Raw genomic sequence first — 24,350 nt, 5'->3', positions numbered from 1 at the left:
CGCGGCGGGGCAGAGTCTGGTCTCTGAACCTCATCTCCTCCCGTATTCTCCTCCTCTCAAGGGATTGAAATAAGCACTAAGATATTAAGCGGCTGATCCGTGTCCAAACCAGTGGCCGCTGGGCTAAGTCTGTCCTGCTGAGGTCTCAGTTTCCAGTTCTCAGAAAGGTGGAGTCCTGGGGGCGCCTCTCTCTCTCTTTTCCCCCCTCCCCCCAGGACCTGAGAATATGCTCAGGGAGAGGGGAGGTGGTGGTCTTTGTCCCAAGCCAGGGCTCCTGGGAACCCCAGGCTGCTGGCACTCCGTGGCAGAAGTTACCACTGCTGCTCGGCTGTTGTTGTGGTCGCTATGACGACAGATCGTGGTTTTATTTTTAATAGCGGCCGGTGGTGAGGTGAGGGGTAGAGGGAGAATAAGGGAGGGAGGGAGAAGGAGGGAGAGGGAGAGCGAACGAGGGAGCGCCAGGCCTGCGCCCCGCGGCTGCGTTTGGGAGGACGCGGCCAGGCCCCGCCTCGCAGGCACCTCCCCCCCCACCAATCCATCCGGGCACCTCCTCCCGTGTGGTCCCCAGATAACCTCTAACTCTGCCCTGCACTCCTGTAGTCCCGGATCAGGAAGGGGAGCGGAAAGAAGCATCCATGGGGTCCCCAGGAACCAGCGGCCTCTGTGGGTGGGGTGGGTGGAGGGCGCGGATCCCCTCAACAACGCTGGGCCACCACTCACTCCGGGTCCTCGAGCCTCCTCCTCCTTTCTGCCCGCGAGGTGCCCCAGGGCTCAGCGGGACCAGATGCACCCAACTCACGACTGAAGGTGAGGGTTGAACCCGGGTCCGGCTGGATGTGACCTGGCTGTGTGCGCCAGGCCACCTTCCAGAAACCATCCTGTGTTTCTCCCTCCGCCTCTGAACAGACACGGCGGGGCTTCCAGGTGTTTCTTAACATTTCCCAAGTTTTCCCTTTACGGTTTTGGTCCCATTGACCACCCGGAGGGAGGGAGGCAGGGATGTGGGGGTGGGGCGCCGAGGGTAGGAAGCCCCGCCCTAGAAGTTGGGGGTGGGGCGGTCCCCCCAGCATCCCCTCAACCCAGCCTTTGAAATGCAGAACCCGCCCAGCAGGGGATGAAAAGTCCCCTCCAGGTTGCAGTTCGGTTTGCGGATGGGGGTGGGGACAGGACAGGGTTAAACCACTGGGGGTGGTGGCTGGGATGGGTGATATTTTCCTTGGAGGTCTACTCACCATTGAGTGTCCCTTGTCTCCAAGAGCCCAGGCTTTTCTAGCTTTGAGGTCCGCAAGGCCCGAATCCCCAGCGGTGTTCCCGTCGAGGGGGAGGCACTGGCAGGCATCCGTCCGTTAATCAGGGTCCAATCTTCCAGCGTCTTGGCTCACGCACTCGGTGGCTGCGTAGGAGCCGTCCAGCCCGGCCCAGCCCACGGTCGGCGAGCGTCGCTCCCCCGCAGAGCGCCCGGTGCAGCACCTCGGCCAGAGGTGGCGCTCTGTGCGCCCCCGATCCTGACGGAACTCAGGGGTTCACCACTGGCTCATTTCTCTTCCTTCCCTTCCACCTTCTCAATCCCGATCTTAGGGTGCTGCCCTCTTTCAGAAAGGGAGTGGGAGATTGGGGGAGGAAGGGGGGGGCACCTTAGAGGGTCAAGGTCAAGGATAAAACAGGTTGCTGCAATATCTTTCCCAACTTTGTTCCCACCTCGAAATATGGGTGGAGGTTCCTCATTCAGGTGCCCCAGGCATCGGACCCTGGGCAGGGGCACGTGGCAGCCGCCAGGTGAGTGCCCCAGACGCGCCCCTAACCCGCCCCACCTTTCTCCAGAGACTCACTCCCCCTCCTTTTATGGAGAAGGGAAAGCCCTAGCCTGGGATCCAAACTGTGGAAAGGAGCCCGAGCTCCCGGGCGGGGGCCGGTGGCGGCTCTAATGCCCTTTTTGGCGCAGTAGCTCTGGGCGCTGCCCTCGGCTGCCGCTGGGGCCCGACAGAAGCGAGCCAGCGACGGCGCAGCTCGTGCGGCGGCGGCCTCCTCCCCTCCCCGCCCGGTGCCGCAGGATTGCAGCTGGCACCGGAGGGTGGGCAAGCTCGAGGGAGGGGCGCACGGGAAGCCCCTGCATCTGGGAGATTGGAGCCAGGCGCGAGGTTTTGATGGATGTAGCTGCCTGCGTGAGCGCGTGTGTCCTCACTGCAGTGGCAGTGGTCGCCTGGCCCTGCCCGGCTCGCACGATTCCCGCGCGCTTCCGAGGTGCGGGTCCGGGCCCCGGAATCCGAGGGAGGCGGGAGGGGCGGGGGCGGGGGAGGGGCGCGGCGGCGGCGGCGGCGGCGCTATAACCCCCTCCCTCCCGCCGGCCGGCTTCACACGCGCGCCCCGCGGAGCCCGCTCAACTCCTGCGAGCCAGGCCTGCCTGCACCACCTCCTCCTTCTCCTCCTCTCTCCCTGCGGCTGCTGCTGTAGAGGCGGCGGCGGCTCGGCCCTGCGCCCGCGCGGGCGGAGCAACGAGGCCCCGGGGCAGGAGGTGGCTGCCAGGCGGCGCGGCCGCGGGCGCTGCCCGGCCCCGGCCGGCGGAGGGCGGAGCGCGCGGCGCCGTAGCCGAGGGCGCGCCGCGGAGGGGCGCACGCAGGCCGCCGGGCCTCCGGCGTGCTGGGCCGCGCTGGTGCCCGATCGGACATCGGCGGCGAGAGGAGGCCGGAGACGAACGCTGGGCGGCGGCGATAGGCGCGTAGGGTTTCTCGCAGCCCCCGCAGGGAGAACGAACGGCGAGCTGGCAGCCGGGGCTCGGCTGGGTGTCCAGACAGGTGATCGTTGGTGCAGCAGCGGCTCCAGACTCGCTCTGGGGTCCCTCCCGAGGCTGATACCCACAAATATGCGGAATTACCGGCCGGGTCGCTCCTAAAGCCAGCTCCGGGGAGCGAGCGCGGCAGCGGCCAGCACGGGGAACGCACCAAGGAAGCCCAGCCCCCGCCCTCCGCCCCTTCCGTCCCCACCCCCTACCCGGCGGCCCAGGAGGCTCCCGGCGCGGCGGGCGCGCACTCCCTGTTCCTCCTCGCCGTCGTCGCCGGCGCTGCACTCTCAGCTCGCGCCTGGCGCGCTCCGCCGGCTCCCTGCTCTCCGCGCCACCCTCCTCCGGGCCGCGTTCCCTGAGGGATGGTACTGAATTTCGCCGCCACAGGAGCCCGGCTGGAGCGCCCGCCCCGCGGCCTCGCCTCCCTGCCGAGCCGACAGCGCCTCGGGACGCGATGAGGACCTGGGCTTGCCTGCTGCTCCTCGGCTGCGGATACCTCGCCCATGCCCTGGCCGAGGTGGGTGCCACCCCCGCGCCTCGTCGTCCCCTCTGATCACCCCCTAGCCCGCCCCCTCCCCGCGCACGCCCCCCTCGACCACCCGCGGGGCCGGAGCGCTCCTGGCTCTGCGGAGAGCGTTTTGATTTTGTTGAGGGGGGCTGATTTTTTTTTTCCCCCAAAAAAACATTTCCCGACTGGGTTCTATTTTCTGCCATGCCCAAGTGTTGTCTGGTGAGTTTCCAGCGTGTTGCGTCGCTCTGCCTTGGCGAGGTGGACGAGTGGGGAGAAAGTTCGGGGGGCGCGGGTGCGTCTCCGGAGCGGTAGCTTGGGGGCGCAGCGGGCTCTGCAGTAGCGGGGTGCGGGGAAAGGGGGTGTGTTTGTGTGTGAAAGACGGTACCAGCCGTAGGAGGGGAGCACGGCGGCCCGTGAACAGGTAGAGGCGCCTGCAATGGGCTCTTCAGGGTGGACTGCGTCGAGGCACAGTCCCAGGTTCTCCGTCTCCGAGCTTAGCAGGGCGCCGGGCCCGAGCAAGTCCCGCCCGCCCCGGGGCCTGCTTACAGGTGGCTGAGCTAGGCTGCTGGGGCCGGGCCAGGCACCCGCGCCCTCCCACCACTGGGGTAACCCCCCTTCCACGTATCCTACGAGTCCCCGGGAGCTTTAGCTGTGATGAATGAGTTTCCTCAGCCCCTGTCGTGGGAACTTAGTATTTGAGCCACCGCCCCCCCCTCCCTCCCAGCGACCCCGGACTCCCAGTAAAAAGATCAGGAGGGAGAAGGGGGAGGCCGGGTGGTGGGGTTGGTCCGTCGGGCCGGGTAAGCCTCGAGGTGTATATTTAACCCTTGCTTTCCCGGTAGCCTGTCCTAGCCTCTGGCTGGTTTGGGGAGTCCTCGTCGGCGCTAGGGCCGCGACTGGGCCGGAGCCGGGTGGGGCGAGCTCGGGCGCGCGCGCGCTGGTGTTGGCGAGGGGAGACCCTCTGCTCAGCCCCAGGATTCTGGGGCGTGAAATTCGAGCCTTCGGGCTAGATTAAAGTGTTGGTAGTGCTGTGACTTTTCGTCGTCGATCCGTGACGCATTTCGACCCGTTCTTTCTGGATGTCCATTTGACTATTAAACCAGAAACTCCTCCGGCCCCCCCCCCCGGCTGCCACCCCCCCTCCACCTCCTGTAACTGATCCCCTGGGGAGGGTTGGGGTGTTGGTTTAAAAAAAAATTAGTCTCACCATGTGAAGGAGGTGGTGGTGGGGGCTTGTTTTTGCGAAGATCAGGCTGGGATGGGGTAGGAAGACTTGGCAGTCCCACCCACCCAGCCCCACGCCCAGCCTTCTCCAGGCCCCTGAGGGAATCCGCCAGGGGTAGGGCGGGGTTGCGCGGCGCGAGTGGGTCCGTGGGTCTGTCGGGCCGAGATAGTGGCTCTTGGCTGGCGTTGACTGTGTGATCTGCTTGCAGGAAGCGGAGATCCCCCGTGAGCTGATCGAGCGACTGGCTCGCAGTCAGATCCATAGCATCCGGGACCTGCAGCGACTCCTGGAGATAGACTCCGTAGGTAAATCGCGCCCCTGCCCTTGGCGCGGGGAGGGCGCGGGTGGCGGGCGGAGAGCGGAGAGTCCGCGCTGCGAGCGGGCCACCGCACTCGGCCAGGCCAGGCGCCCGCGCGCAGGAGCGCACCGAAAGGTCAGAATCCACTCCTCGGCCATAAACGCCCAGGCGCATGAGTCAGGCGTTTCTCCTCCAGTCGTCACTTTCTCTCCCAGCGGCTGCCGGAGGGTTGCGTGCTCTCCCCAAGATTTAACCAAAACTGCCGTCTGTGTGTGTCACCCAAGGTTCATAGAGGGCGCCGGCGCTCTGGTCAGGTGTGAGGGCCCTAACTCGTGCCCAGGGAAGCCAGGAGCGCCAGGATCCAGAGATGATGGGTGGGTGTGCAGCCCTGAACTCCAAGGGGCCAGACTTACCGGGCTGAGGTCCCCCTAAGGGTATGCGAGGTGCCTGTGGCTGGGTTCCAGTGCCTGCGGGCAGCCGGTGGATTGTTGTATTTATTTCTTTATTTTCTTTCTTCCCTCTTTTCAAGACTCAGTGAAAAGGCCCTCCTTAGACGCATGTGCTCCGGCCTACTTTGGGGGCTCAAGCTCAGGGCCTGGAGCCAAGCCACTTCAGAGAACCGTTTATTTGTAAACGCAGTATTTGTAAGGTTCTGGCTGGCTTAAAGGCTTGGACCAGATCTTAAACTAGTATGCAGATATGGGTGGGGTTGGTGGAGGGTGGTGTTGGAGGGGTGTGTGTGTGTGTGTATGTGTATGTGTGTATGTGTGTTGTGTAGGTCAAGGATTCCTCCCTTTTGTCACCCTTTTCCAAAATTAACACTTGGCTGGGCGCTCTGCGAATTGACTAAACTTTTAAGTGCCTTCAAGAGACACGAGAGAAAACTTAGCTGAGATGAGCTTGTTAGAAAAAGTAAGGAAAGACAGCCAGAGTAGAGCATTTTAAAGCTAATTTACCCCTCCCCTTTCTACTCAGCAAAGTGGGGGTGGGTTGGAGGAATTAAGTAAAATCACATGGCCCAGTCATTTGGAAATTTGTACCTAATTATGGTGGTAGGGAGGCCCAAACTGTTTTCATTCCATGCCAAAACCATTTTCTAACAAGGCTGCTGGTTTCTCCAGTTTCTTGACCCAGGAAATCCTTTGCCTGATCCTTATCAGGAGTCGGGTAGCATTTCACTAGGAGATCAGAGTTGGGCCTGAAGGATTTTGATATGGTCCCTTGATCTGCAAGCCTGGGGGGAGAGGAGCTGGCCTGAGGGTAGCAGGGCAAACGCTCTTTCCTCAATGATTTGAAGGTCCCCAAAAGGCTTTGAAGACTGTGTACCTCTCAGAGATGTCCCCTGGCTCAGCTTTCCTGTCTCCAGACTCCTCAGGCTTTAAATGCCTTGGGGAAATGGGCCATTCACTTTCTGTTCTGACCATTATTCAGGTTGCTGCAGCCCCGCCTCCTCTCCCACCCCCACCCATTAATTCCTTTTACTTTGTTTTTCTGTAATGTCTTGCTCTTGGTATTCTAGCCTAGGGGCTTCTGGGCTGGGGCCTCTCTGGTAGTGAAGTCCAGACAGAAAAAGTCACCTGCTCCTGGTCAGGCTGGTCCTGTTTTCCCTCCAACCACCTGCCCTTTCCCTCTAACCACCTGCCTGGCAATTTAAAGTATGAATGGGAAACTGAGAGAGACAAATTAGGGGGTCTCTGGTGTCCTCTTGGCTCCCCAATCTTGCCTGGGGACCTATTTATGGGGACACACACCTCAATGTAGGTTTCTTTCCTTCTGGCACCCATCTCTGATCATCTCTGGTCTTAGGGCTGGAGTAGCTGTTGCTGGCTCCTGAGATTTTATTGATAAGTCCCCCCACCCCCAACACAATAGTGACAGTAATGTGTCCTCCTGGCTCTACTTTTCCCTTTAGGTCTGGTCAGAGCTGCGTGGCCTGTTAGTCACTGTGTCCCTTGTGGGAGTCTTTGACTATTAGGGGACTGATTAGGAAGAGGGATGGGGCCAGTCCTGGGAGAAAACTAGTTTGATTTACGCCACTTGGATTTTCCCAAAGGTGTCTGCCCTTAGCTGGACTCTCAGTATTCCAGTGTTGAGCCTCAGATGAAGACTTCCAGAGGAGCAGGACTTGGTCTTTGGGGTATCCCAGTCCTCTTTCATTCTCAGTGGGTGGAGCTTTGTGATTGGCTTATGGCTTATCTAATGAGCCTGTAGCATTACAGATGGATGAGCGTGAAGGAAGGGACTTGCTCCCAGCTTTGTTGCTGCTTTGGGTGTCCCAGTTGTCTTGTAGGTGTGGTGGAGAGCCATGAGTTTTATTCTCCAGAGGGCTGGACAGGCCCCTGCAGGTCATGAGTAACTCATCTAGAAACATCCATTAATGCCCAGCCAGGACAGGGTTGGAGGAGGCCCTCTGTCATCAGAGTTGACATGTGGGCATCTGTGCAAAAGAGACCTCTTGATGAACTGTCCCAAGTTGTTTCATATCACAACTTCTCCCTGCTAGAGTGTGGGGAAGTTGGCTTGTGATGGGGGACAGAGTGGCCTTATTTGACCAGACCTTGTGCTGTCACTCTTATCATAAGTGGCACTGGTGGACTGTCAGGGCAGTGGTCCTTTCTACGCTAAGCTCAGCCTAAAGTCCTGGGGTTGGACTTTGAATGCTGAATGCTGGCCTTGATGGATCTTTTAGCTGACAGTCTTTCTTTCCCTTTCTTGTGCTGGTACTGGGGCTTGAACTCAGGGTGAAGGGTGGACTTTTCCCCTAGTGCTGGTTTTCTACCTCCTGAGCCATATCTCTGCTTCCAGCTTTGTGCTGGTTACTTGGAGTCTTGAGGACTTTCTTGCCTGATCTAGCTTTCAACCAGGATTCTTAGATCTCAGCTTCCTAAATAGCTAGGATAACAGGCTTGAGCCACCAGTACTTGGCTGTTGCTACTTTTTTTATTTTGGTGGTGATGACGAGGTTAAAACTGTGAGCTATCATTTGAACCATGTCTCCAGTCTGGGTTTTTTATTTTTGCTGATTAATTGGAGATGGAGTCTACTAACTTTTTTGCTTGCCTGGCTTTGAACTGTGACCCTCTAGATCTCAACTATCTAAGTAGCTAGGTCACTGGCTCTTTTTTTTTTTTTTTTTTCCTGGGCCTCCAGTTTCCTTGGCTGATAGGACCTGCTGTAATTGTGTGAGACTCTGGCAACCCAGAGAAGTCATCAAAACCCTCTCTCCCTCCCCCAATCATGCTTCCGCTACTAATCTTTACTTGTTTGGTGATGGAGACCCCTAGGACATGACTCATTGTGTCACTTTTTTTGTGTGAAAAGGAGGGAGGGAAGCTTCTTGTAACAGTTGGTTGATGGGAAATTCTTACTACGTGAATAGTTCTGTTCTGATCTTATTTTGGGTCTCCCAAAAAAAAGAAAAAAGCATTGGAACATTGAGTCATTTAAAAAGTTGGGCTCTGCTCAGACATGGTTCACACCTCGCGCAGAGTTTTCATTTTAAATGTGTGGGTTCTCGTATCTGGGGGTGGGGGTGGGGCAGGGAAGCCAAAGTTTCTCCTGCTGGTTTGGTGACAGTGGGTGAGCTGGATAGAAAGAGGTCTCCATCTGGGCCAGGGACTCGGGCTTCTTGATGCCCTGAGCAGAGGAGGACGCTGCAGGCTGTGAGGGTCTCCTTGCTGGGCCTAGAGTCTCGAGGTGCCCAGGGCTCAGGTGGAAAGAGACTCCCCAGTTGGGTCTGCAGAGTCAAGCCTGGAGGCCAAATGGGCCTCACTGATCCAGATGTGAGTTCTATCAGGGAGAAGTCTTTTATTCACATAGTTGGTGCAAGAACGTGTCCCTCCCGACCCCAGGAAGCACTGAGACCTGGGACTGGCTGGGGCTATGTACTGAACTGGGGGTGTACTGGGCAGGGGGTGCTGTGGCTTTTGTGGGGTGGCCTTAAGCTCTATGATCTCTAGGTTGTACCCCCATCCAGTGTCATGACCCTCATTGTGACTGCTGTTTTACTGGAACTCTGGCCTCAGGTCTGCAGTCGTGACTGTGCACCCTCAGTCCTGACTTTTTCTCATGGCCTCTGGCCCTTAGAGCAGGCTTATTTCAGGAACCAGAGGGGACTGGCACCCCGCCCAGTCTGGAGCCTTGCTTCCGATGCCCCCTTGGGGCTAGGACACTTCATCAGGGCCTGGCCTATCCACGGAGAGGATACAAACCCAAGGGGACTGAGAGGGTACCTGTGGTCCAGCCTGACGATTGGAGCTGCCCACTCTGTGGGGGTCAGTTGGGCAACCTACAGTCTGTTGCTTCTGGAATGGCCCAGCCTTTAGCTGATTCTCCCCATAGGGAGAACTGAATTTTGCATTTGTATGTGGACAGGCCATTTTCGGCCCCATCGAAAGTGTTCAGGGCACTATTGGGGGGTGGGGGAGAAGACCCGGCTGTGTTGGACCCTGTGGGGTAGAGGCTGTTGGGGGCCCTGCTGTGATAGAATATGAAGAATCATGAATTTGGGGGAGCTTTTGGTAGAAGTGGGAGTATGAGGAGCCTTGTTGTGTGGGCGGTAGAGAAAAGGGGGGCTTAATGAGTTTGGGGGAGGAGTGGGAGCCCTGCTGTAAGGGGTGGGAGGTGAGGTCTGAGCTGTTGCCCTTTGCCCCCAAGTGGCTCTGAAAGGGATCTGTAAGATAGGCCCCAGCTGGGGCCCCAGGATACCATCCACAGGTGTGGACACCCATTAACCTTGCAGATCGGGGCGTGGGCACTGGTTTACCAACTTCTCTCCACCCACAGGGGTTGAGGATGCTTTGGCAAACAGCCTGAAAGCCCATAGGTCCCGTGCCAAGCATGCACCCGAAAAGCGGCCTGTGCCTATCCGGCGGAAAAGAAGTATTGGTGAGTAGCACAGAGGGGCCTGGTGGAGGGAAAGTGTGGCCTCAGGTGCAGTCAGTCACCCAAGCTCTCCTCCACCTAACAAAGGCGGGACCTAGCCTCTAGCTCTGGCCTCCTCCCCTCTCCTTCCCCTTCCCCTCCCCTCCCCCCTCTCCTTCCCCCCCCTCCTCTTCCTCCTCTGCGGTGTGTCTCCTGCCTGCCCCTCTGCCATGGAAAGAAGCATCATAAATTCCTTAGGTGCCGGGTCCTGTCAGGGCCTGTCTGCCAAGAGGCCTTGCTGGAAAACATGGCTGAGTTTAACTTCTAATTCCTAATGCGAGCGCCAGAATGGCCCCCAGGCCCAGCAGGAAATCGAGGTACACTTGGGTATCCAGCAGCCAGCTGCTCGTGGAATTCTTTCCTGTGACTTGACTCTGTGTTTGACTCCATACAGACCTCCCTTTGGGATTACTTGGTTTTCCCCCAAAAGGCTTGTGCTTTCTGTGGGGTGGGGCTGAGGCTCTGGTCCACCACAGTCCATCTGAGAGTAATGCCTGCTTAACTGTCCAGCTGTATGGCTGCTGTTTATTGCTGTGTGACCTTAGCCCAGTCTATCTTTCTCTCCGATTCAGTTTAGTTACTAACTTTGGGTGTGGTATGGGGCGAGGGGAGTAAGATTATTAATTGATAGTAGTTGGGGTTGTTTTAGGCAAAGTCAAAACACCTTCCAGGCTGGGTGTTGCCTGTAATCCTAGCTATTCTGGAGGCTGAGATCTGAAGATTAAGGTTCTAAGCCAGCCCGGGCAGGAATGTCCTTGAGACTCTTAACCTCCAATTAACCACCAAAAAGCTGGTCTTAGAGTTGTGGCACAAGTGGTCAAGTGCCAGCTTTGAAAACGTTCAGGTTCGGGACAGCACCCAGGCCCTGGGTTCAAGGCCACCCTCCCCCAAATACTGGAACAGCAACAACAACAACACTACAAGCCCTCTAGTAGTATTCCAGAATCCTTTGTCTAGACTTGAGTGGGGGGTGGGCTGCCCATGAGCCAAAACAGGATTAGGCTCAAGGCTTCTTGGCTCTGTGTTCTGGCTATGTTTCCCCAGTCCCTGCCACCTGGAGGGCCCTGTGCTATGGCTGAGGGTAAAGGGATGGGGTGGCCTTTCCTGAGTTTGTAGAGCAGGGTTTGAGGGGCTCTTCTGTTTGCAGGACTGAAAGGTCCTTTGTTTGGGGGATTTGGTGAGGCCCAGGGAAGATGATGATTACCTGTGTCTCAGATACTGGGGAGATGTGGACAGGCAGTGCCTGTTGAAGGTTAAGTGGTGCCACCCTGCCTTCCTGATCCAATTGGAGTCAGTTTCCGTTAAGTTCACACATTCTTCAGTCTGGTATGCCCAGACAGTCTGGACATGGTTTGTTGGACTGGGTTTCATGCACACCCCAGCTCTGGATCTTGGGTCCAGGGCACCTCAGTACTATAATGGCAGTAAGAAGCAAGCAGTTCATGGGTGTCTCCCAGAGCTGGGCCATATCTCAGAGCCTGTGACCAGGCAGCAAGGTTGGTCCTTTGGCTACTCTCAATGGCTAGGGATGGCCAGGTACCCACTACATAGTGACCAGCTGGGCCTGGAGGCTGACAGAGCTACAAAGGGGTTGTTTAGGGAGTCATGTGTGTATTCTAATGTCCCCTGAGCATTTCCATGCCTGCAAGCCATACCTGGGGAGTTGGGCAGGAAGCAGTTGTCCTCTCTGTCCTATAAGACCAAGTCCCTCACCCCAGGTTGCATGGGGAATCAAGCTGAGCCTGTACCCTTGCCCTGTGTCTCAACGTACGCCTCAGCCTTGCATGTCCCAACCTTCCCTCCCTCCAGCTTGCTGAGTCCTGTAGGCCTCCCTCCTGTTGCTGTCAGATGGCCACCAGCACAACCTTCTGCCTGGGTCAAGTGGGGCAGCCAGGCACTGGTGGCTCACATCTGTAATTCTAGCTAGTCATATGGCTGAGATCTGAGGACCTCCATGTTTGAGTGGAAAAGGGCAAGAGTGCAAGGTCCTGCATTCAAGCCCTGGCATTGGCACCAAAAAAAACAAAAACACCAAAAAAACCAAAAACACCCCTCCCAAACTCCACAGCGTGTGCTTGTGTCGTCTGGGAGATTCGAGTGGTCTCTCAGTATTTCCTGTGCTTTTTCTGCAGAGGAAGCCATTCCCGCGGTCTGCAAGACCAGGACGGTCATTTATGAGATACCTCGGAGTCAGGTGGACCCCACATCTGCCAACTTCTTGATCTGGCCCCCGTGCGTGGAGGTGAAGCGCTGTACGGGCTGCTGTAACACGAGCAGCGTCAAGTGCCAGCCCTCAAGGGTCCACCACCGGAGTGTCAAGGTGAGCCTGTGCCCTGGCCTTGCTGGCCAGATTGTTGTCTAGTATCTCTGGTGGCTGCTGGATTTGGAATGAAGGCAGACAGAGTAGTCAGCCTGTGCTCATTAAGGGCCAGCGTTCAGCCTACTCCAGGCATGGAGCTGGTGGCGGCGACCTCCAGGACCAGGGATGGTCATGGTTTTGTTTCTCTCTTGGCCTGTTTCCTCCCCCCCTTCCTTCCTTCCTTCCTTCCTTCCTTCCTTCCTTCCTTCCTTCCTTCCTTCCTTCCTTCCTTCCTTCCTTCCCTCTTTCCCTCCCTCCCTCTCTTTTCTTTTCTTTTCTTTTCTTTTCTTTCCTTCCTTCCTTCCTTCCTTCCTTCCTTCCTTCCTTCCTTCCTTCCTTCCTTCCTTCCTTTCTTTCTTTCTTGTTGTGGGGCCTAAATTCTGGGCCTGGGCACTGTCTCTGCAGCTCTATGCTAGTGCTCTGCTACTTTGAACCACAGTGCCACTTCTGGTTTTCTGGTGGTTAATTAGAGATAACACCCTCGTGGACTTCTATGCCCTGGCTGGCTTTGAGGGGTGATCTCAGATCTCAGCTTCCTGAGTAGTAGGAGTGAGCCACCTATGTCTAATTACTTTCCTCCTCTCCCTCCCCCTCCTCTCCCTCTTCCTCCTCCTCTTTTTCCTCCTCCTCCTCCCCTCCCCTTTCCCCCTCCTCCTCTTCCTCTTCCTCTTTGCTCCTCTTCCTACCCCCCCCACCTTCTTTTTTTGTGCTAGTACTAGGGCTTGAACTCAGGGCCTTGGCATTATCCCTTAGCTTTTTCATTCAATGCCACAGCTCCATTTGGTAAATTGGAGATAGGAGATGGACTTGCCCTCCTGGGCTGAACTGTGATCTTCACCTTTCACCTCACCTGAGTAGCTAGGATACAGGCATGAACCACTGGCACCCTGTTTTTTCCATAGCCTGGCAGACAGTTTTGATGCTTTAGATCTCTTAAGAGCTGTATTGGCATATGTGGCCTTTGGCCTGCTCAATGGCTGTTGGGTTTAGTCTGAAGCCTTGTGACCCACGTACTCCTCTTCTTTTCTTTTCTTTTCGCTTCCCCCTCCCTTTTTTTTGGTCAGTCGTGGGACTTGAATTCAATGCCTGCTTGAACTCTTTTTTTTTTTTTGTCAGTCCTGGGCTTGGGCTCAGGGCCTGAGCACTGTCCTTGGACTTTCTCAAGGCTAGAGCTCTACCACTTGAGCCTTAGCACCACTTCTGGCTTTTTTTTCTATGGATGCGGTACCAAGGAATCGAACCTGGGTCTTCGTGCATGCTAGGCAAGCACTCCACCACTAGGCCAAACTCCCAGCCCACTGCTTGAACTCTTTTGCTCAAAGTTAGTGCTCTACGACTTTGACCCACAGCTCCACTTTGGTTTTCTGGTGGTTGGGGATCACCTGCCTACATGCCCCATTTGTCAGCAGATATGAGGATGGTCAGGGTGAGGCTTCTGCTGGGTAGAGGGTTTCCACTCCTGGGGGTTCAGTCCCAACCTGGGCATGGATGTCATATGATTTGGGCATCTCCAGACTTCTGTGAAGTATGGCTAAAGGCTGGAGCTTTCGGGGCTCCATGCTGTCTGGGTTCTACCACCTGGAAACTGGTTTTCCATTTCTGATCTATTACTGTCTAACTTGATTTGTGAGAGTGAGTGGGTCAGAGCCATGGGGCTGAAAACCATGGCTGCCGGTCTGGGTGGCTTAGCTGGGCATCTGGCTTTGAGTTCTCTCTTGAGTGAAGCATCTCTAGAATTAAATTAGAGGATGCCAGTCCACTTGTGACCTTAGTGCCATTCTTTGATTCTGGAAAAGACATTTCATCCCCACTCCCTCTACTCTGGCCCTGCTAGGACCCTGGACGCTGGAGGAAGGTGCTGGGAGCCCTTTTCTTTTTTTTTTTTTTTTTTTTTTTTTTGCCAGTCCTGGGCTTGAGCTCAGGGCCTGAGCACTGTCCTTGGACTTTCTCAAGGCTAGAGCTCTACCACTTGAGCCTCAGCACCACTTCCGGCTTTTTTTCTATGTATGTGGTACCGAGGAATCGAACCCGAGTCTTCATGCATGCTAGGCAAGCACTTTAACCACTAGGCCAAACTCCCGGCCTTGGGAGCCCTTTTCTTAGCAATGGCGAGTCCTCAGCACGCTGTACAGGTACCTCACTTAGTCCCTTGGCTGTGCCTTATCATGACCTCTGTGTAGGACTTGGTCTGCGTGGAGCTCTGGGGATTAGGAGCAAATTCCACATTTCAGTGCCAGGATCTCTAAGGCTAGATACTCCCCTTCAAAGCCCTGGGCTTTCTTGGGCCTGGGGATCTTGCTTGGGGTGGGGGAGCCTGTGGTTGCTGTTTAGGGATGGTACAGTGTGGGAGGGTTGTTAACTTGGGGCTCCAGGCGCAAGTGTCCTGGGATCCGGCCCCTGGCAGAAGCCACACCGCTCATGTCACTGCTTATCAGCTCCACCTCCTCTGCTTTTCCTTGGACTTTGGGGTTCACAGTGCTAAGGGACTGGGGAGTTGTGTAGACCCAGCTGCCATCCTATTTCCTTTGGTATAGGCACTAGGTTCCAGTTTCTATGGCTATCGCTTGGCATTTGCACTGAAGGCTGGTGCTCTACTACTAGAGCTAGAGCTCCCCCCTGCCCCCCTGGCTAATTAGAGATAAAAATCTCACTGACTTTTTTTTTTTTGCCAGGGCTGGCTTCAAACTTCAATCCTCAGGTCTCTCAGCCTCCTGGATAGCTAGGACTATAGGTGTAAACCACTAGGGCCTGGCCTCTTGGGCACATGCAGGCAAGGCAGTGGGTTCCATTTAGGTAGGGATTCTGTATGGGTGTGGAGGAACTTTTGAGTGCTTAAAATGTGGCCTCAGAAAATTTTGGTGGTACTGTCAAGGGGTAATTCAGGGGTCCCTGGCTTCTAGCATCTTGGGACCCCCATTGCTTTGCCCTGCATGCCAATTTAAAGGACTGGAAGCATCCATTCCTCACTAGGCACCTGAGGGAGGCTGGTAGGTGTCCAGGCCTTCAGGTGCCCATTCCTGGAGAGGTCTTTCTTCCTCATGTTTATCTCATCCACCAGCAGGGACCTGGTCAGCCAAGAGTGCCAGTCCTGTAAACCAGAGCCAGCCCACCCCGGCTTCCTCCTAAGGAGAGGGCATCCCTCATCTCTCCCCCCACATACACACAAGAGTGGGGAGGAAGTATCCAGCCCAGGCACTGGGGGCAGTGGTAGAAGTCAGTGAAACAGGAGGTTCTTTGTGAAGGCCCTAGCTGGAGGCTGATTTGGGAATCGGGGTGATGCTCGGCTGGATGGAAGGAGTAGATCTGTCCTTCCACATGCATTTGGGGCTCCACCCCTGGGCCAGCAGACATAAGGAGGGGCCAGGCTGGCAGGGGAAACCCAGAGTAGCCCTACCCACTTTGCTGGGTTTCTGTAGCTTTGCTTTTTTTGGCCAGTCCTGGGGTTTGAACTCAGGACCTAAGCACTGTCCTTGGGCTTTCTCAAGGCTAATGCTCTACCACTTGAGCCACAGCACCACTTCCTGCTTTTTCTACGTATGTGGTACTAAGGAATGGAGTGGGTCTTCCTGCCAAACTCCTGGACTGCTTTTGCTTTTTCAAATCTGGATCCTGTGCCAGTATCTGTGTTTGAACTTGGGGTTTTCTGCTCACTTGACTTTTGTGCTCACGGCTGGCACTCTAACCATTTGAGCCATACCTCCAGCCTAGATGTTTTGCTGATTAATTGGGAGAGTGGAGCCTGCTGTGCAGGCTGGTTTCTAGATCTTAGCCTCTTGAGTAGCTAGGATTATAGGCCAGAGCCAACAGTTCTCTGCTTTCTTTTGCTTCTTTCTTATGGTACAAAGGATTGAAACTAGGGCGTCACACTTGCTAGGAAACCACTATCCCTATCCCTGCTCCCCGTCAGATCTTTCGTTGTTGTTGCTATTTTTTATTTTTGGGAGGGAGGGGTCAGTCGTGGGGCTTGAACTCTGGACTTGGGTACTGTCCCTGAGCTCTTCAGCTCAAGGCTAACATTCTACCACTTGAATTTCAGCACTGGTTTTCCAGTGGTTAATTGGAGATGAGTCTCATGGACTTTTTTTTTGGGTACTGTGATCCTCAGAACTCAGCCTCCTGAGTAGCGAGGATTACAGGAGTGAGCCACCAGCACCCAGCTTTGTTTTTGAGATAAGGCCTTACTGTGTAGTGAAGGCTGGTCTCTGGTTTAGGATCCTTCTGCCTCAGCCTCCCAAGTGCTGTGGTTATAGGCACCCTATCCAGCTCTTCTGTGTCCTGGTGATGCTTGATCCTTGGCCCTTCTTGGGTACTCTCACTGTTCAGGACAGTTTTAGGACCAGAAGTGGTCACCCCAGGTACTGTAGGCCAGGAACCACCCATCATGGGTTCAGTGGTAGCCTGCTTAGTGGCACTGCATAGGCAGTGGCATCTGGTGGACATGCTAAGGTTGATGGCCAGCCCCTGGTGATTCCCATAAGAACAGCTCAAGGACTGGACATTCTGGCTAGGTCAGCCTGGAGTGGCATTGTGGGATAAGAACTTGGTTTATCTCTTCTTGGGGACACATGGGGTGCTGCTGACATCACTGGGCCACTGCTATCAGCCCTGGGGAACACACAGTAGGTGACCAGGCCTAGCTGGCTTTCCTGTGTTAGGCTGGCCAGTAGTGCCTGGCTAATGGGCACTACAAGGTAAAGCTGTAAAGTGGGTGTGGCTAGCTGTTTCTAGCCAATGAGAGCTACCTAGAATCTTGGCTGTGGCCCCTCTGACCCTGCATTGGTCGGGTTTCTTTCAGGGCTTTACCTAGTACTAGCTGGGGTTGGAGTTGCCGCTGTATTTCTTTCAGTCTTTAGGGAAGGGGAGGGTGTCTCACCTTTTTCCCCACTGGGTGGAGAATAAGGAAGCTGAAGCACTGGCCCAGGTCTGTTGAGGTATGCACCCTAGAGCCTGCAGTCACTGTCCTAGTGCTGTTTGGGTTCCTCAGCCACGTGGAGTGGGGCTCCCACTCTTTCATCTGTTGCTGAATTTGAAGCCTGTGTTTGGCTTCTTTCCAGGGGCTTGCACACTGGACACTTGAAATAGTGTCTTGAGGTCTCAGAGCCAGGCTTTGCCTGTTCTTCCGCCCCTCTTCTCATTTCTCTTGCCTCTTCTCTCTCCACTCCTTTCTCTCGGCACTACTGGGGTTTGAACTCAGGGCCTCATACTTGCTGATCTACCAGCCCTATTGCTTTTTGTTTGCTTTTCTTTTTTCTTTTTTCCTTTCCTTTTTTTTTTTTTTTTTGGTCAGTCATGGGGCTTGAACTCTGGGCCTGAGCGTTATCCAGGAGCACCTTTGCTCAAGGCTAACACTCAGATACCTGAGCCACAATACCACTTTCAGTTTTTCTAGTGGTTAATTGGAGATAAGAGTCTCAAGGACTTTACTGCGTGGGCTTTCAAATGTGATCCTCAGATCTCAGCCTCCTGAGTAGCTAGGATTCGGATTACAGGCATGAGCCACTGGCTAGTTTGCGTTTCTAACACTTTTGCCCAGGCTGGCCTCTGACCTTGAGCTTCCTGCCTTGGTTTCTTCAGGTGCTAGGCTCCATTGCTTCTAGGTTACAGGTTTCCAAAGCAGATGGAAGAAAAGAACTCTGGGGACTCTGGGCAGGGTCTGCTCAGTTTCCTCATCTGTGAAATGGGCTGTAGTTGTACTCACAGCTGGCTCTAAGGGTTATAGGGTAGGACTCAGTGTTATCATATGACATTGGTGTTTAGGAGAATTCCTCCCCACCTCCCAGCAGCAATTGGATGCCAGGCTTTTGAGTGAACTCACAGGAGCATGCAGGCAGGGGAGCTTGTGGCAGCAGTGGGAATGAGGAATCTCGTGTATACTCTGCATGAAGCATAGGGAAGAGAGGGGTGAGTTGTGGGGCTGGAAGGGGCATGAGTACCCCCATTGTGAGGTCTGGGGGTAAAAGTAGGAGTGTTAAAGACATTAGCATCTTCCTTTTCAGACTTGGCTATTGGCGGAGGAGGTGCTTGTTTTTGTTCCAGTCCTGAGACTTGAGCTCAGAGCCTGGGCTCTATAGCTGCACGTTTGGCTTATAAGTCGATAATTGGAAAATCAGTCTTGAGGGACCTTCCTCTCCGATTGACTTCAAGCTATACTCCTCAGATCTCAGCCTCCTGAATAGCTCGGATGACAGGCTTGAGCTACCCAGTGCCTAGCTTGAGGCAGATTTTGAGAATTTAAAATTCTTACCATGTGCTTGGGAGAAAAATGTAGGCATTTCCTGTCAGACAGAGATGGCAGAGTCTCCAGAATCCTTGCATTCCTTGAGCAGGTAGGGTTGTAAATCGCTGTTTGTTTTTCTCTGATAAATACGGACCTGTCTGGAGAGAAAAGTGGGTACCCCCAGTGCAGTAGCCCTTCAGGTAACTGTAAAACCTGAGCCCAGGCCCAGGTTTGGAGGTGGGAGGGGGTCCACAGGTCTACTTGCTTGGGTTATAGCAGGATAGGGACAGGGGAGGGGACTTGAGTTTGTAGCCTGGTGGCTTTGTGTTTTGCTTCTAGAGGGCTGGGGTATAGCCTGTGTGCCCTCCCTCCATGCTGCTCTTTTGAAAACATTCTGTGGCTTATCTTTAAGATGGAAACTTCTCCACCTTTTTTGTTTAGAAGGTTGAGGGGAGTGGATCTCTTGGCTGCTAGGGTGCCGGCATTGTGCCAAGCAGATCCTGGAAGGAATAACATGCCTATCAGTGTAGCTGGCTCCTACAAGTGCCCTGTGGTTCTAGGTGCTTCTGCACAGGTGACCTCCTATGTAGAGAGTACCTGTGACCCCTATTTTCCTAGGTAGGGCCAAGGCCCACTGACAGCAGAGGATACAGACTCCTCCCACTTGGGTGGGCCATGGGCCAGTAGGGGAGGGGCTGCTTTCGCACCTCCCTCCCCCCATCCCCAGATGTCTTGGGTGAGAACAAGTTGTGGGCCTCCTAAGCTCCAGCCCCTGGAGAAGGGCAGGTTGTGGGTGCGTGGGGCAGGGGGCGCTACTCCAGAGCTCACCTGGGGAAGGGCAGGTTGTGTGGGGGGCCATACTCCAGAGCCCAGGGGTACGTGTACAACTCTATTCATCCAGGAAGCAGCTCCCAGCTCTAGGCAGGCATCTCCTGACGTATCGAAACCTCCCAGGCTGCCCCCTGACCCTAGGCCCCACGCCCTCGGGACGCTGAGCTCATACCTGGCAGCCTGTGTTCGCACCTGAAGCAGCCTTTTACACACCCGCTGGGCATCCAGCACCCTTTGCACCACAGGTTAACCATTAATACAGCTGGGTGGCACCTGACAGGGCGGGCCAAGCCTGCTCCCCAGTGCCTGGGGCCAGCCTTCCAGAGGTGCTGCCAGCCTCAGGTGCAGGGCTAACCCGCTGTGCATGGGGAATTTCCCCTTCCCTGCCATTCCAGGTTCTTCTGGAAATGGCTTTTCTTATCTTCGTGACTGTCCTAGAGGCCAGGTCTGGACATTTGATCCCCACCCGGGGGTCTCATTCCCCAGGTGCTAGTTCTCCCCACCCTCTCGTGTCCCCTTGTGGGCTTTGTCTTTTCTAGCTTCAGTTTCCCAAGTTCAGTGGGGAAGGAGAGGGATCCCTGGGGGCGACTTCTGGTTCACAGACACAGATGTGTCACTGTGGGCTGTGATGGTTGGTGTCTTTGAGCTCCAGGGTGATCAACTGGTGGTCCGAAAGCCTGGTGGTGGGTGGGGGACAGGCACCTGGGCGGGGGAGGGGAGCTCGCTGTGTCTTGGCTTCCTTTCTTGTCTGTGGAGGTGATCATACTGCTTCTTGTGGCACACTCAGGAGGACTGAGTGATGTGTTGGCTCTGAGGAAGGACAGGGCTCTCCTAACCAGTCTCTCCCCCTCCTCACCCTGAGGCAGGCCAGTGGGCCCCATGAAGCAGGATGAGTGTCAATGTTTGCTTGTCCACAGTGGGGCGTGTATTCGTGTATACACGTGCATGCATGCACAATGCACATGGCCTGTCAGGGGCTGTAGCCTCTAGGAAGGGAGGGGTTGGGGTGTAGATACTCCGGATTGTGGACAGGCAGGGCACAGGGGTTCCTTTGGTAAGGGAACCCAACTTCCTGCCCTGTTTCCTTTTTTCCTTTCCTGTCTGTCTTCCTCCCCATACTTGAACATTCTAGTGGTTTGTTTGTTTGTTTTGATTTGTTTTTGTGGGCCATCGAGCTTGAACTCTGCCTGGGCGCTATTCCTGAGCTCTTCAGCTCAAGGCTACCGCCCAACCTTTGAGCCAAGCCCCACTTCTCCTTTTCTAGAGGTTAATTGGAGATAAGAGTCTCAAGTCCTTTGTGCTGGGCTGGCTTTGAACCTTGATCCTCAGATCTCAGCCTCCTGAGTAGCCAGGTTTACAGGCGTGAGCCACCACGCAGTAAGGGTGGCCTCAAACTATGATTCTCCTGTTCTCTAGCCTCCCAGGTAGCTAGGATTACAGGTGAGAGCCATCACTTCCAGCTTTAGTATTTTATTATTATTGAACAGGATCTCTTTCTGCAGCCTAAGCTGGCCTTCAACTCACGATTCACCTACTTGCCTTAGCCGCCCAAGTGTTGGGACTGTAGGAATACACCGCTATGTCTGGCTCTTTGGGTTTATATATCTTTTTTTTTTTTGGTGACAGTCTTGTTTTTTGTCAGGGCCTGAGCACTCTCCTTGTACTTTCCTCAAGATTAGAGCTGTACCACTCAAGCCTCAGCACCACTTCTGACTTTTTTTTATGTATGTGGCACCGAGGAATGGAACCGACATCTTTGTGCATGCTAGGCAAGAGCTCTACCACTAGGCCAAATTCCCAGCCTCCATGGTTCTTTTTAAATGGAAATCGACCGAGCTTGTTAGTCACCTTTGTCTTCCTTTCTTGGCCTGGAAGGGAAGAGGAGGGTACCAGGTGGCATCAGAGGTCAAGTTTGTTTCTTTTCTCTTTTTCCCCCCTCAACGCTCTAGTCTGGGTCTCCAGAAAACCCTCCTCCCACTTTTCACGACCAGGCTGCTTACTGTGGGCTCTGTCCTCTGCAGGTGGCTAAGGTTGAATACGTCAGGAAGAAGCCAAAATTAAAAGAGGTCCAGGTGAGACTAGAGGAACATTTGGAGTGTGCATGTGCCACCTCCAGCCTGAATCCAGACCATCAGGAAGAGGAGACTGGTGAGTGGTGCCACACCCTGTGGGAGATGGGACTTCAGATTATGGAGCTCTTACTGAATGAAGGGAGGAGGTAAAGCTGAACAGGAGAGTGGGCACCTCATTAACAGGCCAAAATGGTGGCCAGCCACTCAGGGACCTGGGCCAAGCTAAGAGGTTGTGGCCAGTGACTGGGGCTGGGTCTCCTCTCAGGCCTACCCCTCCAGGCGGGCAGACAAGCAGGTAGGGGAGGCAAATGCCAACCTTTACCCTTAGGTGCCAGGTCCTTGTGCTCCTCCACAGCCTGGGGATCGACCCCCAGAGTGTCTGGCAGGGGTGACTGAAACTTTCTCCAGAAAGATAAAAGACTTCAGGTACTTAAGGCTGCACCTGATGGCCTTCCTCGAGGCCGCTCACCTCCCTGCCTTCTCCTTAACAGGAAAGCGTAGGGAATCAGGTAAAAAACGGAAAAGGAAAAGGTTAAAACCCACATAAAGCACCAGATCAAGGTAGGCCCTGCTTGCAGGGCAGGGCAGGGTGGGAAGGGCGGGGCCAACCAATGATGTACTGATCAACCAACCAATCAGCTTCTGCGGATGGGCAACCAGTGTGGGTCTTGATTGGCCCAGAAGGATCTGTGTGCTTCTGGTGGGTGCCTGCTGCTCTCTGGGGCTCCTTGCTGCTTGATTTTCAGTGTGATCAAACACAGGCAGCGTGAAACCATGGGATTCCTGATTCTGAGCTAAAATTGGCTTTGAAGTTCACTAGCTCAGATCACATTGGGTTGGCTGCTCACCCCATTGTGGGATGGACAAACTGAGGCCTGACAGATTGGAGGTGAAGTTTGCTGATAGCTCAGTGGATCTGTAAGAGTTATAAAATTTAGGGTGCTTGGCTTTGTACCTCAGCACTGACAGGGATGGAGAGCCATGTAGGAGATCTAAAACTAGGAGACAGAGGCAGATGAGGCAGTTGGAGTTAACTTGGGGACCTCTTTCTGGAGCTGGCGGCTTTTCCTCTGAGTTGCCTCAAGGCTATGGTGGCTGCTGAAGCTCAACCATCACACTTGGTCTCTAGGCTGGAAGATAAAGGGGCCCCAGAACCTTTGTGGTGGGAGAGCTGACCCCAAAATCCTACCCAGGTTGTTTCAACCTGCCATTCTGGGAAGTGAAGAGTGTTTAGAGAGAGGCCTACTGCTTCTCAAGAAAGAAAAGGGGCCTGACCTTCTAGGTAGCAGCCTGCCTGGCCCAGGAAAGCCTGTCTCTGTTGGGCCTTCCTCTTGGCATGTGGGCTCTGGGGCATCCAAAACAAATAATTGTTCTAGGCTAGAGGAGATTCCTCAGATAGTGTCAGAACCTTGGCTCCCGGGGGTGGGGGGTACTTAAGGGCCCCTTTCGGGAGGAGGATGTCAAGTGTGTCTATTGTGGGTTTGGCTGAGATGGGCCAGCTGGTGACAGAGGGGGACTCCCCCACCCCCACGGTGAGAGACCAGGCATACTTGCTGCCTAACAGCATCCAGGCTGCTGGCTGTGGGTGGTGCCCGTATTGGAATGTCTGTGCTGGGGAGAGGATTGCGTGTGTGTGTGTGTGTGGTGGGGGGAATGAACTATTAAGGGGCTCAGTGTAGGGTTGGGTGTATAGCTAAGTGCAGAGTTTTGCCATGCATGTATGTGCAGGCAAACTTGGAAACAACAAACAAGCAAGCCCAGGGCTGACCATCCTAGTTCAAAACCAGCCTGAGCAGAAAAGCTTGTGATAACTCTTAGGTCCAGTTAACCTTCAAAAAACAAACAAAACCCCCAGAAGTGTGGTTCACATGGCCCAGTCTTGAGCAAAAGAAAAGAAAAGAAAAAAAAGCTGGGCTCTGGTGGCTCATGCCTGGAATCCTAGCCACTCAGGAGGCTGAGATCTGAGGGTCATGGTTCAAAGCCAGTCCAGGCACCAAAGTCCATGAGACTCTTTATCTCCAATTAACCATCAGAAAACCGGAAGTGGCAATATGGCTCAAGTGGTAGAGCTGAAGAGCTCAGGGACAGTGCCCAGGTCCAGAGTTCAAGTCTCACCACCAACAACAACAAAAAAAAGCCAAGTAAAAGCACAAGACCTTGTCTTCTCCAGGATCAACACGGAAAGGAAAAGGAAACAACAAACAACAAAAGAGTAGTTCTACCTGATTTCACAACAGACACACACACACACTCATCCTCCCATCTGGCAGTGACATTCTTTTTCAGAATTGCTTTTGATTCCAAGTGGCTGTCAGAGCTCCAGAAATCACACCCAAGCCCTTAGACTCAGAGAAGGGCAAACAACAACAGCACAAACACCTGCTGTGCCTCAGTTTCCCCATCTGCACAATGGGAGCATTGGGTTCTTCTGTGAGATGCTGTGAGTCTCATGCTAATAATTCTTTCAGGACATGGCCAGTGGGGTTCACATGGCAAACTTGATTTGTTCACTTCGTTTTGAAGTGTGCAGTGTGTATTTGTCTGCATGGGCCCTGAGTCTCTTGTCTTCTCCTTTCTCTCTGCAGATGTGAGGTGAGGATGAACCCCCCCAGCCCTCTTGGGACACGGATGTAGTGGCGTGTTACATTCCTGGACCTACTATGTACGGTGCTTTATGGCCAGTTGTGCGGTCTTTGTTCTTTTCCGTGAAAAAACAAAACAAAACAAAACAAAACAAAAAACTGTGTTCAAGAATTCCCTGGAGAACAAAGAGACAGTGTCCATTTGTTCGATGTCACATCAAAGGAAGTATTGTAGCACTTGGGTGGGACAGTAAGACGCTTCCTTGTCAGAAAAAGAGGAAAAAAAAAAAATCACCAAACCCGACACCAAACCACAAAACACAGCAACACAACGGACTCCAACCAGTTAGCTAACGCCAAGGACAGCGCAGGGGTGCCTGGAGGAATGGAGGTGGTGCCGCCCCCAGACTGGCTTCTCCCCTCTCCCCTCACTCCCTGGCACTGGTCAGCTCGGGACTCCAGGGGTCACTGGCATCGTGGGGACACAAAGAATGGAGTAAGTGGGAGCTGTCTGGAAGCCTCCCCAAAAAACAAAACCAACTACACTTCCTTG

General features: G+C 54.6%; 1 protein-coding gene across 2 annotated transcripts; it reads left to right on the top strand.

Annotated features, from left to right (window-relative positions):
- The first annotated feature begins 2,873 nt into the window (after window positions 1-2,873).
- On the top strand, window positions 2,874-24,072 carry Pdgfa (platelet derived growth factor subunit A). Of its 2 annotated transcripts, XM_090324098.1 has the most exons (7): window positions 3,146-3,296; window positions 4,724-4,820; window positions 9,599-9,700; window positions 11,869-12,056; window positions 21,165-21,291; window positions 21,707-21,776; window positions 23,801-24,072. In XM_090324098.1, the coding sequence occupies exons 1-6, from the start codon at window positions 3,234-3,236 to the stop codon at window positions 21,760-21,762; spliced, it is 633 nt and encodes a 210-aa protein (XP_090180224.1). In that variant the 5' UTR covers window positions 3,146-3,233; the 3' UTR covers window positions 21,763-21,776; window positions 23,801-24,072. The 2 variants fall into 2 exon arrangements, with proteins under 2 accessions (XP_090180223.1, XP_090180224.1); XM_090324097.1 differs by lacking the exons at window positions 21,707-21,776; window positions 23,801-24,072 and having other exon boundaries at window positions 2,874-3,296; window positions 21,165-21,379.
- The last annotated feature ends 278 nt before the right edge of the window (window positions 24,073-24,350 follow it).

The sequence above is a fragment of the Megascapheus bottae genome, chromosome 34 (assembly GCF_031878675.1).
Source record: "Megascapheus bottae isolate mThoBot1 chromosome 34, mThoBot2.hap1, whole genome shotgun sequence".
NCBI classification, from domain to species: domain Eukaryota; kingdom Metazoa; phylum Chordata; class Mammalia; order Rodentia; family Geomyidae; genus Megascapheus; species Megascapheus bottae.
Note: the sequence above shows the minus strand (reverse complement) of the source record. Positions and strands in the feature narration are given on the sequence as shown.

Excerpts from the sequence above, each read along its gene's own strand:
- Pdgfa (XM_090324097.1), top strand. The coding sequence starts at position 3,234 with ATGAGGACCTGGGCTTGCCTGCTGCTCCTCGGCTGCGGATACCTCGCC. Across the intron at positions 4,821-9,598 it reads CCTGGAGATAGACTCCGTAG|GGGTTGAGGATGCTTTGGCA; the intron begins GTAAATCGCGCC and ends CTCCACCCACAG. Across the intron at positions 9,701-11,868 it reads CCGGCGGAAAAGAAGTATTG|AGGAAGCCATTCCCGCGGTC; the intron begins GTGAGTAGCACA and ends CTTTTTCTGCAG.